The 16257-nt window shown below is 52.7% G+C and overlaps 1 protein-coding gene across 4 annotated transcripts in view; it reads right to left on the reverse strand.

Annotated features, from left to right (window-relative positions):
- pde2a (phosphodiesterase 2A) overlaps positions 1-16257 on the reverse strand; it is a 303048-nt gene that overhangs the window by 15060 nt on the left and 271731 nt on the right. For all 4 annotated transcript variants that reach the window (XM_073044332.1, XM_073044333.1, XM_073044334.1 and 1 more), the window contains 2 exons: positions 12858-12932; positions 1468-1567 (listed from right to left, as the gene is read on the reverse strand). In XM_073044332.1, the coding sequence (XP_072900433.1) occupies positions 1468-1567; positions 12858-12932 (175 nt within the window). The remainder of the gene's footprint in view (positions 1-1467; positions 1568-12857; positions 12933-16257) is intronic.

The following is a 16257-nucleotide window of genomic DNA, read 5'->3' on the forward strand; positions in this document are numbered from 1 at the left end:
AGAGGACTGGAAGATTGCAAATATCACTCCACTCTTTAAGAAGGGCAGAAGGCAAAAGAAAGAAAATTGTAGGCCAGTTTCCTAATGTTAGTGGTTGGGAAAGTGTTGGAGTCTATTATTAAGTATGAGGTTTTGGGGTACTTGGAGACTAATGATAAAACAAGTGGTTTCTATCAAGGGAAATCTTGCCTGACAAATCTGTTTGAGTTCTTCAAGGAAGTTACAAGCAGGGTGGACAAAGGAGAGGCAGTGAATGTCATTTAATTGGATTTTCAGAGGGTGTTTGATAAGGTGCCACACATGAGGCTGCTTAACAAAATAAAATCCTATGGCATTACAGGAAAGATACTGGCATGGATAGAGGAATGGCTGACAGGCAGGAGGCAGTGAGTGAAAATAAGAGACCTTTTCTGATTGGCTGCCGGTGACTAGTGGTGTTCCTGAGGGGTCAGTATTGGGACCACTACTTTTTACATTGTTAGTCAATGATTTAGATACTGGAATCAATAGTTTTGTGGCAAAGTTTGCGGATGATATGAAGATAGGTGGAGGGGTGGGTAGTGCTGAGGAAACAGTGCGATTGCAGCAGGACTTAGACAAATTGGAAGAATGGGCAAAAAAATTGGCAGATGGAATACAGTGTTGGGAAATGTATGATAATGTATTTTGGTAAAAGGAACAACAGTACAGACTATTATTTAAATGGGGAGAAGGTTCAAACATCAGAGGTGCAGAGGGACTCGGAAGTCCTTGTGCAAGACTCCCAGAAGGTTAATTTACAGGTTGTGTCTGTGGTAAAGAAGGCAAATGCAATGTTGGCATTTATTTCAAGAGGAATAGAATATAAAAGCAAGGAGATAATGCTGAGCCTTTATAAGACACTAGTCAGGCTGCACTTGGAGTATTGTTAACAGTTTTGGGCCCCATATCTCAGAAAGGAAGTATTGTCATTGGAGGGAGTCCAGAGGAGGGTCACGAGGATGATTCTGGGAATTAATGGTCAACATATGAGGAGCATTTGGCAGATTTGGGCCTGTACTCACTGGAATTTAGAAGAATGTGAGGAGAATGTTGAAAGGCCTAGATGGAGTGGATATGGAGAAGATGTTTCCAATAGTGGGGGAGTCTAGTGCCAGAGAGCACAGCCTCATGAAAGAGGGATGTCCATTTAGAACAGAGATGAGGAGGAATTTCTTCAGCCAGAGGGAGGTGAATCTGTGGAATTCATTGCCACAGATGGCTGTGGAGGCCAAGTCATTGGGTTTATTTAAAGTGGAGATTGATCAGTTCTCGATTAGTTAGTGTATCAAAGGTTAACGAGAGATGGCAGGAGAATGGGGTTGAGAGAGATAATAAAACAGCCATGATGAAATAGTGGAGAAGACTCAATGGGCTGAATGGCCTAATTCTGCTCCTCTGTCTTAGTGGCTTATGGCAGTCACAGAGAAAGTTTAGCGAGCTTGGTACCTTTAACCATCTCCTGGAGTGCCGGTAAGATCTTGATGTGGTGAGCCATGTCAGTGGCCAAAATAATGTCCCGTATCAAGTCCAGCATCTTCTGGTAGTCCTGCGCCAAGGAACAGAGGAGGTCAGGAGCACTCAGCACAGAGCTACTGGAGTAGGGTGGGGAGAGCACGGTCACCAGGACGGGACAGGATGAGACGGACAGCAGTAGGATGGGGTACTCACCGGAATGGAGTGGGGTACCATGGACACTCCGATGGGATGGTCACCCATGGAGAGGGGAAAGATGAATGCTGGGTTCGTATGGATGTCTGGGGTGGAATGTACACCGGGATGAGATGTACAGGGATAAGATGGTCACCAGGCTGGAATGGACACTGAGTTCAAGTTCAAGTTTGTTGTTGTTCAACTGTACACACGTATACCACCAGACGAAACAACGTTCCTCCGGATCAAGTTGCACAACACAATACATATAACTTACACACATAACACGTAAAGTAACATGTAAATAAAATTAACAAATAATAAGGTGCATTTACGACACAAGTTAAAAGGAAACAGCATTATGCCACTGGCGCTTCAGAAAAGATGAGAGCCAGGTGGTGGCAGAGAGTTCAGTAACCTCACAGCCTGGGGGAAGAAGCTGTTTCCCGTCCTAACTGTCCTTCTCCTAATGCTCCTGCCTGACGGTCAGTGCTCAAAGAGATTATTGGATGAATGGGAGGGACCATTGACTCTGCTAAGAGCCCTGCTTTCACAACAGTCCTGACAGGTGGAAGAGAGACCCCAGCAATCCTCTCAGCAGTCATCGCAAGCCTTTGTAGAGACTTGTGGTCAAAAACCTCGCAATTCCTGTGCCACTCAGTGATACAGCAGGTACGGACACTCGACAGTGCTTCAGGGGTGGGAATGGTCACTCAGTCGGGCTGGGATAGGGACAGGATGGACACGGCGAAAGGATGGACATTGAGGTTGGAGGGACACTGAGTTAGATGCCAGGCACCGTCTGTGTGGAGTTTGTATGTTCCCCCCACGACAGCATAGGCTCTGGTTTCCTCCCACATTCCGAAAGACCGACACTGTCGATGGCTTAATCGGCCATCGTAAATTGTCCCCAGCGTGTGGGTGAAGAGTGGGATCTGGGAGGAAATGACAGGAATGTGGGGAGAATGTGAGTAGTATGGGCTCAGCACTTCATTGGGACTCAACTACCAGACCTAGCGACAATCTCGATGTCCAGGCACACTCATAACATCATTAAAGACCTATCCATCCCCGACACTGTCTGTTCAATGTCCTGCCAGCTGGTAGGAGACACAGAACCATCTTAGCCAAGACAGTAAGACTGAAAAACAGCTTCTTCCCCGGGCTGTTGTTTAGCTGAATCATGCTACACCCCACCTTGCCAATGGCCTTCGTGTATTACGGACTATCAAAGTCACTTGCTGCATGTAAAAATGGGAATTTTTTTTAAAATTAAGCCGTCCTGCATGCATTGTAAATATCTGTTTTGCATGGACTGGAGTAACTCCACAATCTCATTGTCTTGAGCAATGGCAATAAAGTTTGACACACAGAATTGCTGGAGGGACTCAACAGAGTTCTACTGAGTACCGGGGCTGGGGCATTGAGTACTGGGGCTGGGGCACTGAGTACTGGGGCTGGGGCACTGAGTACCGGGGCTGGGGCACTGAGTACAGGGGGTGGGACACTGAGTACCGGGGCTGGGGCACCGAGTACAGGGGCTGGGGCACCGAGTACAGGGGCTGGGACACTGAGTACAGGGGCTGGGGCACTGAGTTCCGGGGCTGGGACACTGAGTACCGGGGCTGGGACACTGAGTACCAGGGCTGGGACACTGAGTACCGGGGCTGGGACACTGAGTTCAGGGGCTGGGGCACCGAGTTCAGGGGCTGGGGCACCGAGTACCGGGGCTGGGACACCGAGTACCGGGGCTGGGGCACCGAGTACAGGGGCTGGGGCACCGAGTACCGGGGCTGGGACACTGAGTACCAGGGCTGGGACACTGAGTACAGGGGCTGGGACACCGAGTTCAGGGGCTGGGGCACCGAGTTCAGGGGCTGGGGCACCGAGTTCAGGGGCTGGGACACTGAGTAAAGGGGCTGGGGCACTGAGTTCAGGGGCTGGGACACCGAGTACAGGGGCTGGGACACCGAGTACCGGGGCTGGGACACTGAGTTCAGGGGCTGGGACACTGAGTACATGGGCTGGGACACCGAGTACCGGGGCTGGGGCACCGAGTACAGGGGCTGGGACAACGAGTACCGGGGCTGGGACACTGAGTTCAGGGGCTGGGGCACCGAGTTCAGGGGCTGGGACACTGAGTACAGGGGCTGGGGCACCGGGTTCAGGGGCTGGGACACTGAGTACAGGGGCTGGGGCACTGAGTTCAGGGGCTGGGACACTGAGTTCAGGGGCTGGGACACTGAGTTCAGGGGCTGGGGCACCGAGTACAGGGGCTGGGACACTGAGTTCAGGGGCTGGGGCACTGAGTACAGGGGCTGGGGCACTGAGTACAGGGGCTGGGACACTGAGTTCAGGGGCTGGGACACTGAGTTCAGGGGCTGGGGCACCGAGTACCGGGGCTGGGACAACGAGTACCGGGGCTGGGACACTGAGTACCGGGGCTGGGGCACTGAGTTCAGGGGCTGGGACACTGAGTACAGGGGCTGGGACACTGAGTACAGGGGCTGGGACACTGAGTTCAGGGGCTGGGACACCGAGTACCGGGGCTGGGGCACCGAGTACAGGGGCTGGGGCACCGAGTTCAGGGGCTGGGGCACCGAGTTCAGGGGCTGGGACACTGAGTACAGGGGCTGGGGCATTGAGTACAGGGGCTGGGGCACCGAGTACAGGGGCTGGGGCACCGAGTACCGGGGCTGGGGCACTGAGTACAGGGGCTGGGGCACCGAGTTCAGGGGCTGGGGCACCGAGTACCGGGGCTGGGGCACCGAGTACAGGGGCTGGGACACCGAGTACAGGGGCTGGGGCACCGAGTACAGGGGCTGGGACACCGAGTACAGGGGCTGGGGCACCGAGTACAGGGGCTGGGGCACCGAGTACCGGGGCTGGGACACCGAGTACAGGGGCTGGGACACCGAGTACAGGGGCTGGGGCACCGAGTACCGGGGCTGGGGCACCGAGTTCAGGGGCTGGGGCACCGAGTACAGGGGCTGGGGCACTGAGTACAGGGGCTGGGGCACTGAGTACCGGGGCTGGGGCACTGAGTACCGGGGCTGGGACACCGAGTACAGGGGCTGGGGCACCGAGTACCGGGGCTGGGGCACCGAGTTCAGGGGCTGGGACACCGAGTACAGGGGCTGGGGCACCGAGTACAGGGGCTGGGGCACTGAGTACCGGGGCTGGGGCATCGAGTACAGGGGCTGGGGCACCGAGTACAGGGGCTGGGACACTGAGTACAGGGGCTGGGACACCGAGTACAGGGGCTGGGACACTGAGTACCGGGGCTGGGACACCGAGTACAGGGGCTGGGACACTGAGTACCGGGGCTGGGACACCGAGTACAGGGGCTGGGACACTGAGTACCGGGGCTGGGGCACTGAGTTCAGGGGCTGGGGCACTGAGTTCAGGGGCTGGGGCACTGAGTACCGGGGCTGGGACACTGAGTACCGGGGCTGGGACACTGAGTACAGGGGCTGGGACACTGAGTACCGGGGCTGGGGCACTGAGTACCGGGGCTGGGGCACTGAGTACCGGGGCTGGGGCACTGAGTACAGGGGCTGGGACACTGAGTACCGGGGCTGGGACACTGAGTACAGGGGCTGGGACACTGAGTACCGGGGCTGGGGCACTGAGTACAGGGGCTGGGGCACGGAGTACAGGGGCTGGGACACCGAGTTCCGGGGCTGGGGCACCGAGTACAGGGGCTGGGACACTGAGTACAGGGGCTGGGGCACTGAGTACAGGGGCTGGGACACTGAGTACCGGGGCTGGGGCACTGAGTACAGGGGCTGGGACACTGAGTACCGGGGCTGGGGCACTGAGTACAGGGGCTGGGACACTGAGTACAGGGGCTGGGACACTGAGTACCGGGGCTGGGGCACTGAGTACAGGGGCTGGGACACCGAGTACCGGGGCTGGGACACCGAGTACCGGGGCTGGGACACCGAGTACCGGGGCTGGGGCACCGAGTACCGGGGCTGGGGCACCGAGTACCGGGGCTGGGACACGGAGTACAGGGGCTGGGACACTGAGTACAGGGGCTGGGGCACCGAGTACAGGGGCTGGGACACTGAGTACCGGGGCTGGGACACGGAGTACAGGGGCTGGGGCACCGAGTTCAGGGGCTGGGGCACCGAGTACAGGGGCTGGGACACTGAGTACAGGGGCTGGGGCACCGAGTACAGGGGCTGGGACACTGAGTACAGGGGCTGGGGCACCGAGTACAGGGGCTGGGACACTGAGTACCGGGGCTGGGGCACCGAGTACAGGGGCTGGGACACTGAGTACAGGGGCTGGGGCACCGAGTACAGGGGCTGGGACACTGAGTACAGGGGCTGGGGCACCGAGTTCAGGGGCTGGGGCACCGAGTACCGGGGCTGGGACACCGAGTTCAGGGGCTGGGGCACTGAGTACCGGGGCTGGGACACGGAGTACAGTGGCTGGGACACTGAGTACAGGGGCTGGGGCACCGAGTACAGGGGCTGGGACACCGAGTACCGGGGCTGGGACACGGAGTACAGGGGCTGGGACACTGAGTACCGGGGCTGGGACACCGAGTACCGGGGCTGGGACACCGAGTACCGGGGCTGGGGCACCGAGTACAGGGGCTGGGACACCGAGTACAGGGGCTGGGACACCGAGTACCGGGTCTGGGACACGGAGTACAGGGGCTGGGGCACCGAGTACCGGGGCTGGGGCACCGTGTACCGGGGCTGGGGCACCGAGTACCGGGGCTGGGGCACCGAGTTCAGGGGCTGGGACACCGAGTACAGGGGCTGGGACACCGAGTACCGGGGCTGGGGCACCGAGTACAGTGGCTGGGACACCGAGTACAGGGGCTGGGGCACCGAGTACCGGGGCTGGGGCACTGAGTTCAGGGGCTGGGACACCGAGTACTGGGGCTGGGGCACCGAGTACAGGGGCTGGGGCACCGAGTTCAGGGGCTGGGGCACCGAGTACCGGGGCTGGGACACCGAGTACCGGGGCTGGGGCACTGTGTTCAGGGGCTGGGGCACCGAGTTCAGGGGCTGGGACACTGAGTTCAGGGGCTGGGACACTGTGTTCAGGGGCTGGGACACTGAGTACAGGGGCTGGGACACTGAGTTCAGGGGCTGGGGCACCGAGTTCAGGGGCTGGGACACCGAGTACAGGGGCTGGGGCACTGAGTACCGGGGCTGGGGCACCGAGTACCGGGGCTGGGACACCGAGTACCGGGGCTGGGGCACTGAGTACAGGGGCTGGGACACCGAGTTCAGGGGCTGGGGCACCGAGTACCGGGGCTGGGACACCGAGTACCGGGGCTGGGGCACCGAGTACCGGGGCTGGGGCACTGAGTACCGGGGCTGGGGCACTGAGTACAGGGGCTGGGACACCGAGTTCAGGGGCTGGGACACCGAGTACAGGGGCTGGGGCACTGAGTACAGGGGCTGGGACACCGAGTACAGGGGCTGGGGCACTGAGTACAGGGGCTGGGACACTGAGTACCGGGGCTGGGGCACTGAGTACAGGGGCTGGGACACTGAGTACCGGGGTTGGGACACTGAGTACCGGGGCTGGGACACTGAGTACCGGGGCTGGGACACCGAGTACAGGGGCTGGGGCACTGAGTACAGGGGCTGGGACACTGAGTACAGGGGCTGGGGCACTGAGTACCGGGGCTGGGACACTGAGTTCAGGGGCTGGGGCACTGAGTACCAGGGCTGGGGCACTGAGTTCAGGGGCTGGGGCACTGAGTACCTGGGCTGGGGCACTGAGTACCGAGGCTGGGGCATTACGTTGCACCTCTACAAGACTCGGCTGAGGCTGCACACTGATTACTGAGCTCAGTCTAGGCCACTCTGCTATGGAAAGATGTCATTAAGCTGGAAAGCGTGCAAAAGAGACTTACAAGGATGTTGCTAGGACATGGGGAACTGAGACATGGAGAGAGGTTGAACAGATTCTGACTTCTATCAGTATCTAGGTGAATGAGGGGTGATTTTATAAAGGTGAATTAAATCATGACGGGCATAGGTGAATGCACACAGCCCTTTGCCCAGGGTTTGGAAGTCAAGAACTCGAGGGCACAGGTTTAAGGTGAGAAGGCAAAGATTTAACAGGGACCTGAGGGGTAACATTTTCACCCAGAGGGATGTCCATACATGGAATGAGCTGCCAGAGAAAGTGACTGAGACAGGTACATTAACGTTATATAAAAGACAGTTGGGCAGGTATATGGATAGGAAAGGTTAGCTTTGTTGCAGCAGCTATCATCTGAGTGCACATACTCGGAATGGTGATCTTAAAGCCTCAGTGAAGAGATCCCTTTACTTATCTGGGCAGTACTCTATCACGAGCGGTGAACATAGATGCAGAGATCAGCAACAGAATTGCCAAAGCCAGTGCCGCCTTTGGGAGACTCCGTGAGAATGTATGGGAGCGGAGAGGACTCAGCCTCACCGCCAAGCTGAAGGTCTACCGAGCAGTGGTTCTCACCCCCCTCCTCTATGCCAGCGAGACCTGGACTGTCTACAGCAGACACGTTAAACAGTTCAACCACTTCCACTTGAGCTGCCTCCGCAGACTTCTCCACGTACGATGGCAGGACAAAGTCCCAGACACGGAGGTCCTGGAGCGGGCTAGCACCCACAGCGTCTACACCCTGCTACAGAAAGCCCAAGCCAAATGGGCTGGCCATGTCGTCAGGATGTCTGACAGTCAACTACCAAAACAGCTGCTGTATGGAGAGCTGAGCCAGGGCAAGCGCTCAGTTGGAGGGCAGAAGAAACGTTTCAAAGACTGCCTCAAAGTGTCCCTCAAAGACCTCAACATCAATCCCAGTAGCTGGGAATCGCTTGCTCTGGACCGCCCAACCTGGTGAAGCAGGACCACTAAAGGAGCGTATGCAGCAGAAATCAGACGCACCACAGAGGCTCAGAGGAAACGCGCCGCGCGCAAGGCTCAGAGGAAACGCGCCGCGCGCAAGGCTCAAGCTACCTCCACTTCCACTGCAGCACCTACCCTCATGTGTCCCACATGTGGGCGAGCTTTCAGGGCCCGGATTGGCCTCACCAGTCACCTCCGGACCCACAGTCACAAACCCTCCACCTGACAGAAGTCGTGGTCGTCTTCGACTCCGAAGGACGAACAACAACAACAGTGAAGAGAGACCATTCAGAGAAAGCAAAGGAAAGAGAAGCTCAGCGTTTTCCCTCTCTTTATATCTGCTCAGTGAGGACAGTAGGGACGACAGACAGGGTAGTGAAATGCTCCCCTTGTGGGATGTGGGAAGGCAGGGAGACCTCCAGTGTCTCTGACGACTACAACTGTACACGGTGTGACTAGTATCCTGAGCTGCGTATATTTCAATGTAAGAAATGTCGTAGGAAAGGAGGATAATAGTACTGAAGATGAGGTGGCTGGTTTACAAACAGAGGCAGTATGTAGTGCTGAGGGGCTGTTGACAGGGCAAAGATGCAGTCTACAGGATGAGTTCCAACATAAATGGCAGACAAAATCAAAAGGGGTGAATACAGAACTTATGGTGTTGTTTAATGCGTGCAGCATACAGAATAAGGAAGATGAACACAGCACAGATACAGATTGGCAGGGATGATGTTGTGGGCCTCAGGGAATCAAGGCTGAAAGATTATAGCTGGGAGCTTAATGTCCAAGGAAACACATTGTATCAAAAGAATAGACGGGAGGGCAGAGGGGACGGTGTTGCTCTGTTGGTAAAAAATGAAATCAAATCATTAGAAAGCGGTGACATAGAAGATGTTGGCTCATTGTGGATAGAGCTAAGAAACTGCAAGGGTAAAAAGACCCTGATGGGAGTTGTATACAGACCCCCAAACAGTCAGAAGGACGTGGTCTACAAATTACAATGGGAGATAGAAAACGCATGCCAAAAGGGCAATATTACAATGGTCGCCGGAGATTTCAATATGCAGGTAGATTGGAAAAGCCAGGTTGGTACTGGAACAGGAGGGGGATTTCTAGGGTGCCTACAATATGGCTTTTTAGAGCAGCTTGTGGTTGAGCCCACTGGGGGATCAGCTATTCTGGATGGGGTGTTGTGCAATGAACCAGAATTGATTGAAGAGCTTAAATTAAAAAAATCCTGAGGGTCAAATGATCAAAATATGTTCTCAATTCACCCTGAAATTTGAGGAGAAACTGATGTCTGGTGTATCAATATTACAGCGGAGTAAAGGGAATTACAGAGGCATGAGAGAGGTGTTGGCCAGAATTGTTTGGAAAAGAACACTGGCAGGGCTGATGGCAAAACAGCAATGTCTGGAATTTCTGCAGAAATTAGGAAGGCATTGGATATATACACCCTAAAGAAGAAGAGGAATTCTGAAAGAAAATGGCACAACTGTGGCTAACAAGAGAAGACAAAGCCAACATAAAAGCCAAAGAGAGGACAAATAAAAATTAGTGGGAAGTTGGAGGATTGGGAAGCTTTTAAAAACCAACAGAAGAAGACCAAAAAAGTCATTAAGGTAAAGAAGGAATACAAAAGAAAGCCAGTAAATAATATTAAAGAGGATGCGAAAGATTTCTTCAGATACATGAAGTGTAAAAGAGAGATGAGAGTGGATATCAGACCACTGGAAAACGATGCTGAACAGATAGAAATGGGGGACATGGAACTAGTGGACAAACTGAATATTTTGCATCAGTCTTCACTGTGGAAGACAGTAGCAGTATGGTGGAAGTTCCAGGCATCAGGGGAATGAAGTGTGTGAAGTTACCATAACTAGGGAGAAGGTTCTTGGGAAACTGAAAGGTCTGAAGGTAGATAAATCACCTGGACCAGATGGTGTACACCCCAGGGTTCTGAAGCTGACTGTAGAGGCATTAGTAATGATCTTTCTAGAATCAATAGATTCTGAAATGGTTCCGGAAGACTGGAAAATTGCAAAATCACTCCACTCTTCAAGAAGGGAGAGAGGCAGAAGAAAAGAGACTATAGGCCAATTAGTCTGACCTCTGTGGTTGGGAAGATGTTGGAGTCAATTACTAAGGATGAGGTCTCAGGATACTTGGAGGCACATGATAAAATAGGCCATAGTCAGCATGGTTTCCTCAAGGGAAATTCTTGTTTTACAAATATGTTGGAAGTCTTTGAAGGAACAACAAGCAAGATACACAAAGGAGAATCGTGTGATGTTGCACACTTGGATGTTCAGAAGGCCGTTTACAAGGTGCCACACTTGAGGTTGCTTTACAAGCTACGAGCCCATGGTATTACAAGAAAGATTCTAGCATGGACAAAGCATTGGCTGATTGGCAGGAGGCAGTGAGTGGAAACAAAGGGAATCTTTTCTGATTGGCTGCCGGTGACTAGTGATGTTCCACAGGGGTCTGTGTTGGGAACAATTCTTTTTTACATTAGATGTCAATGATTTGGATAATGGAATTGATGGTTTTGTTGCAAAGTTTGCAGACAATATGAAGATAGGTAGAGGGTCAGGTAGTTTTGAGGAAGTAGAGAGGCTACAAAAGGACAGACAGATTAGGAGAATGGACAAAGAAATTGCAGATGGATTACAGTGTTGGGAAGTGTATGGTCATGTACTTTGGTAGAAGAAATTAAAGGGTTGACTATTTTCTAATGGAGAGAAAATACAAAAGAAATCCGAGGTGCAAAGGGACTTGGGAGTCCTTGTGTAGGATTCTCTAAGGGTTAATTTGTAGGTTGAGTCAGTGATGAAGAAGGCAAATGCAACATTAGCATTCATTTCAAGAGGACTAGAATATAAAAGCAAGATATAATGTTAAGACTTTATAAATATTGGTAGGCCTCACTTGGAGTATGAAGAGCGTTTGATGGCTCTTGGTCTGTACTCATTGGAATTCAGAAGAATGAGATGTGACCTCATTGATACCTATTGAATGGTGAAAAGCCTTGATAGAGTGGATATGGAGAGGATGCTTCCTATGGTGGGAGAGTCGAAGACCAGAGGACACAACCTCAGAATAGATGGGCATCCTTTTTGAATGGAGATGAGGAGGAATTTTTTTAGCCAGAGAGTGGTGAATCTGTGGAATTCTTTGCCACAGGCAGCTGTGGAGGCCAAAGTCTTTATTTATATTTAAGGTGAAGGTTGATAGATTCTTGATTGGTCAGGGCATGAAGGGATATGGGGAGAAGGCAGGAGATTGGGGTACGGAGGAAAATTGGATCAGCCATGATGTAATGGTGGAGCAGATTCGATGGGCCAAATTCTGCTTTGAAATCTTAAAGTCTTGTAGTCTTATGACTAGGAAAGGCAGAAACTGAGGGAGGATTTGATAGAGGTATACAAAATTCTGAGGGGTATAGGTAGGGCAAATGCATGCAGGCTTTTTCACTGAGGTTGTGGGAGTCTAGAACTAGAGGACCTGGGTTAAGGTGAAAGGTGAAATGGTTAAGGGGAACCTGAGGGGAACTTCTTCATTCAGAGGGTGGTGAGAGTGTGGGACGAGCTGCCAGTGGAAGTGGTGGGTGTGGTTTTGATTTCAACATTTAAGAGGAATTTGGATAGGTACGTGGATGGGGGAGGTATACAGAGCAGTGATCCAGGTGCAGGTCAATATGACTAGGCAGCATAATAGTTTGGTGTGGATTAAAGGGGCCGAATGGCCTGTTTCTGTGCTGTATGACACTATAACCTTGAACTGTTGATCTCTCAGTCTACCTCATTGTGACCCTTGCATCTCATTGTCTGCCTGCAGTGCACTTTCTCTGAAACTGTAACCCTTAATCCTGCTTTGTTTTACCTTGTTCTACCTCACTGTCTGTGTCATTAATTTATTTAGAGATACAGCGAGTAACGGACCCTTTCAGCACAACAATCTACAGGTTGCCCAGCAACCTACCTGCTTAACCTGAGCCTAATCAACAGGACAATTTACAAAGACCAATTAACCTACTAACCAGTACACCTTTGGACTGTGGGAGGAAACTCCCTCCTTAACGGGAAGAACATGCAAACTTTCCTGCAGAGGATGCTGGAATTGAACTCCGAACTCTGACTTCACTGGGTGTAATAGAGGCGCACTGACCGCTAACCTACTGTGATGCCCCAAGAGTAATCTGTGTAAATTTAATGTTTTGAAATTGCGGATGGGTACGTTTGAACAGGATGCAAGACAGGTTTTTCCAATGCGCCTCGTGACACGGCGCGATAATAAACTGATCTACCAATTGCACTCACCTTCCGAGAGAAGGACTCGAAGATATTGCACCCCTCGGAGTTCAGAATGGCGATGGCCTGAGCAAAATGGTGCCTCTGTGTATGGGAGAAAGAACGCAGACCTTGTAAGTGAGACCACACCACGGGACCCCCTCAAACCCCTCCTCCCATCCCACCAAGTTGTCACTCACAGCTTCCCTTCCCAACACTGACACTGACGGGAAGGAGGCTCTTGAGCCCATTCTGTCCATTGCAGCCCTTGGGGACAGCCCCATGGATCCCATCCCATTCCCCTTCCACTCCAAACGTGCCCAGATCCCAAGGAACAGACCCTTAAATTCTGGTTGCCCATTCTATCAGAAGAAAGGACAAGGAACTGTACGGAATGGTACAGGCCCTTTGGCCCACAACCTTTTAACCTACCCCTTCCCTCCTGCATAGCCCTCCATTTTTCTTTCATCCATGTGCCAATTGAATAGTCTCCTAAATGTCCCTAATGTATCTGCCTCTAGCACATTCCACACAACCACCACTCTCTGTGTAAAACAAACCTACCTCCGACATTCCCCCAATCACATCAAAAAGCTGTCCATTAGGACGTGGAACAGAGACCAGACAAGCACCAGTACAGCTGATCTGGCCCACAATGTTTCTAACCTACTCTAGGGGCAATCTAGCCACATAGCCCTCCAGTTTTCTACCATCCATGTACCTATCTAAGAGTCTCTTCAACGTCCTCAAAAGTATCTGCCTCTAGCACCACAAACCACGCAATGTGTTCCAGGCACACAGGTAAAACTCCTCGAGAAAGCAGCATCTCTCAGCACCCAGGGCATGTCCTCTTCTTGTCAGTACCATTAGGGAGGAGGTGCAGGAGCCTGAATGCTCACCTCAATGATTCAGGAACTATTTTTTCTCCTCTGCCAGCAGATTTCTCAACAGTCTGTGAAATACTTCACTATTCCTCTTTTCCACTTCTCATTTGTAACTTATACCAAATACAATAATAGAAAACCACAGCACAGACACAGGCTCATTTAGTCCATGCCTAACCATTTAAACTACCTACTCCCACTGAACTACACCTGGACCATAGCCCTCCCATCCATGTACCTACCCAAGTTTCTCTCAAACATTGAAATCAGCCCCACATCCACCACTTCCACTGGCAGCTCGTTCCACACTCTCACCACCCTCCGTGTGAAGAAGTTTCCCTCATGTTCCCCTTGAACATTTAACCTTTCACCCTTAACCCATGACCTCTAGTTGGAGTCTCATCCAACCTCAGTGGAGAAAGCTGACACGCAGTTGGACGGTCGGCATCGGGGGGGGTGTAAAAAGTTCTAGCTTTCAATCAGGATGGCGATCAAAGCTCTAAAGGCAGAGCCTTGCGGCAGTTTCTCTGAGTTGAGGAGTGACCAATCAGCAGGAGGCAGTGCGTAAGGAGAGTTACCTTTCAGTCAGATCGGCATTCAAGGTTTAATAAGCAGAGATTCATGACAGCTTCTCTGAGCTGACAACCAATCAGCAAGAGGGATTAATTAGAAAGGGCCAATAAAACAGCACAGGTGCAGGTGGAGGGGCCATCTTGTGAGTGTGCCAGCACTTAGAATGGCTTTGGCTCATCAGGCTTGGCTGAGGTAAAGTCCTTTGTAAGTTACTCTTTCTTTCTCTTCTTATTCGTTCATTCCTCATCCATTAGGGCATAGTCGCTTCTCCGTGGATTGTCACCTCGTCGTGGTGGAGAAGCTGGTGTGGTCCTGAGATCCCGAGAGCGATGCCGTCTGGAGCTACGCTCCTGGTAGGGTCACCCATGGCGGTAAGGTCGAGGGTGATCCAACCAAGACCTCAACGGAGGAACAGGCGGACGAAGTTACTTCGAACTCAACGGCTGTGAAGGTGGATGAAGGCTGCAACAAATCCATCAGCTCCGATCGTCGTGGTTTCCATGCCATTGGAATCGGTTGGTTGATTTGTGAAGTATCGGGTGCTTCTTGGAGTGCAACATCACGTACACGTTAAACAAATACACGCACAGGTGTCTTCGCTCTGTGGAAACGGAACAAAGACCATCATCCTCGACCTCGAGGGATAGCCACGACGATTCACTTAGTGAGGATGGCTCCAGGGGCTGTGTTTTGTACCGTGTGTGGCATGGTGAGACACCAGGTGCTCCGAGTGCTAATTAACTGGAGCTGCAGCTCGATGACCTTCGACTCATACAGGAGAATGAGGAGGTGATAGACAGGAGTCACACCTAGATTGCAGGAGACAGGTAACTGGGTGACTGTCAGGAGGAGGGGAAGTGTACAGCCAGTGCAGAGTACACTTATGGACATTCCCTCAATAATAAGTATTCAACTTTAGATACTATTAAGGGGGTGACCTACCAGGGGGAGCCACAGTGTCTGGGTCTGGTCCTGTGGAATTGATGGCTTTGTTACAAAGTTTGCAGATGATATGAAGATACAGGGGGTGGACGGGCAGGTAGTTTTGGAGAAATAGAGGGGCTGCAGAAGGGCGTAGAGAGATTAGGAGAATGGGCAAAGAAGTGGCAGATGGAATACAGTGCTGGGAAGTGTGCAGGCTCTGGGTCTGTATTCACTCGAATTCAGAAGAATGACAGGACCAAATTGAAACTTATCAAATGGTGAAAGACCTTGATGGAGTGGATGTGGAGAGGATGCTTCCTGTGAAGTGAGAGCCTAAGACTAGAGGACACAGCCTGAGAACAGAGGGCCGAGACGAGGAGGAATTTCTTTAGCCAGAGAGTGGTGAATCTGTGGGATTCATTGTCATAAGTAAGTCCATGTATATTTCGGGCAGAGGTTGATAGATTCTTTATTGGCCAGGCCTTTGGTCCAAGATGGCGGCGCGACGCAGCTTGCAGCGGCCACTCTGGGACTGATTATCTGTTATTTGTGAAGCGGGGTGCCGTGCGCAATCATAATCGATTGAAAACGGATGTGGGAGCACGGAGAAACATCCGGAAATCTCCAGGAAGACCTTCTTTGCTGCTGCTGCTGTGAGGTCCGGGACTCTGCTGGGAAGAACAGGCCCCCAGTCCTCGGGGTCGCATTGCCGATGGCCGTTGGCGGGGCTGTCTTAATACGCTCGGCAGAGGATGGTGCTCGGAGAAGCTGTGCCGGAGGGGATGGTCGGAGGCTCGGAGGTTCGACGGACTCGGAGTCTGCTGCGGTCAGGTCGCTTTCAGTGTGTGCTGCGTCTGTGAGGCTGGGTTTGACGGTTCTTTCAGTGTGTGCTGTGTCTGCGAGGCTGGGTTCGACGGAGCTTTCACTGTGTGCTGTGTCTGCGAGGCTGGGTTCGACGGAGCTTTCATTGTGTGCTGTGTCTGCGAGGCTGGGTTCGACGGAGCTTTCATTGTGTGCTGCGTCTGTGAGGCTGAGTCGGGCGGCGCTGT

This window comes from Hemitrygon akajei, chromosome 4 (assembly GCF_048418815.1).
Source record: "Hemitrygon akajei chromosome 4, sHemAka1.3, whole genome shotgun sequence".
NCBI classification, from domain to species: Eukaryota; Metazoa; Chordata; class Chondrichthyes; order Myliobatiformes; family Dasyatidae; genus Hemitrygon; species Hemitrygon akajei.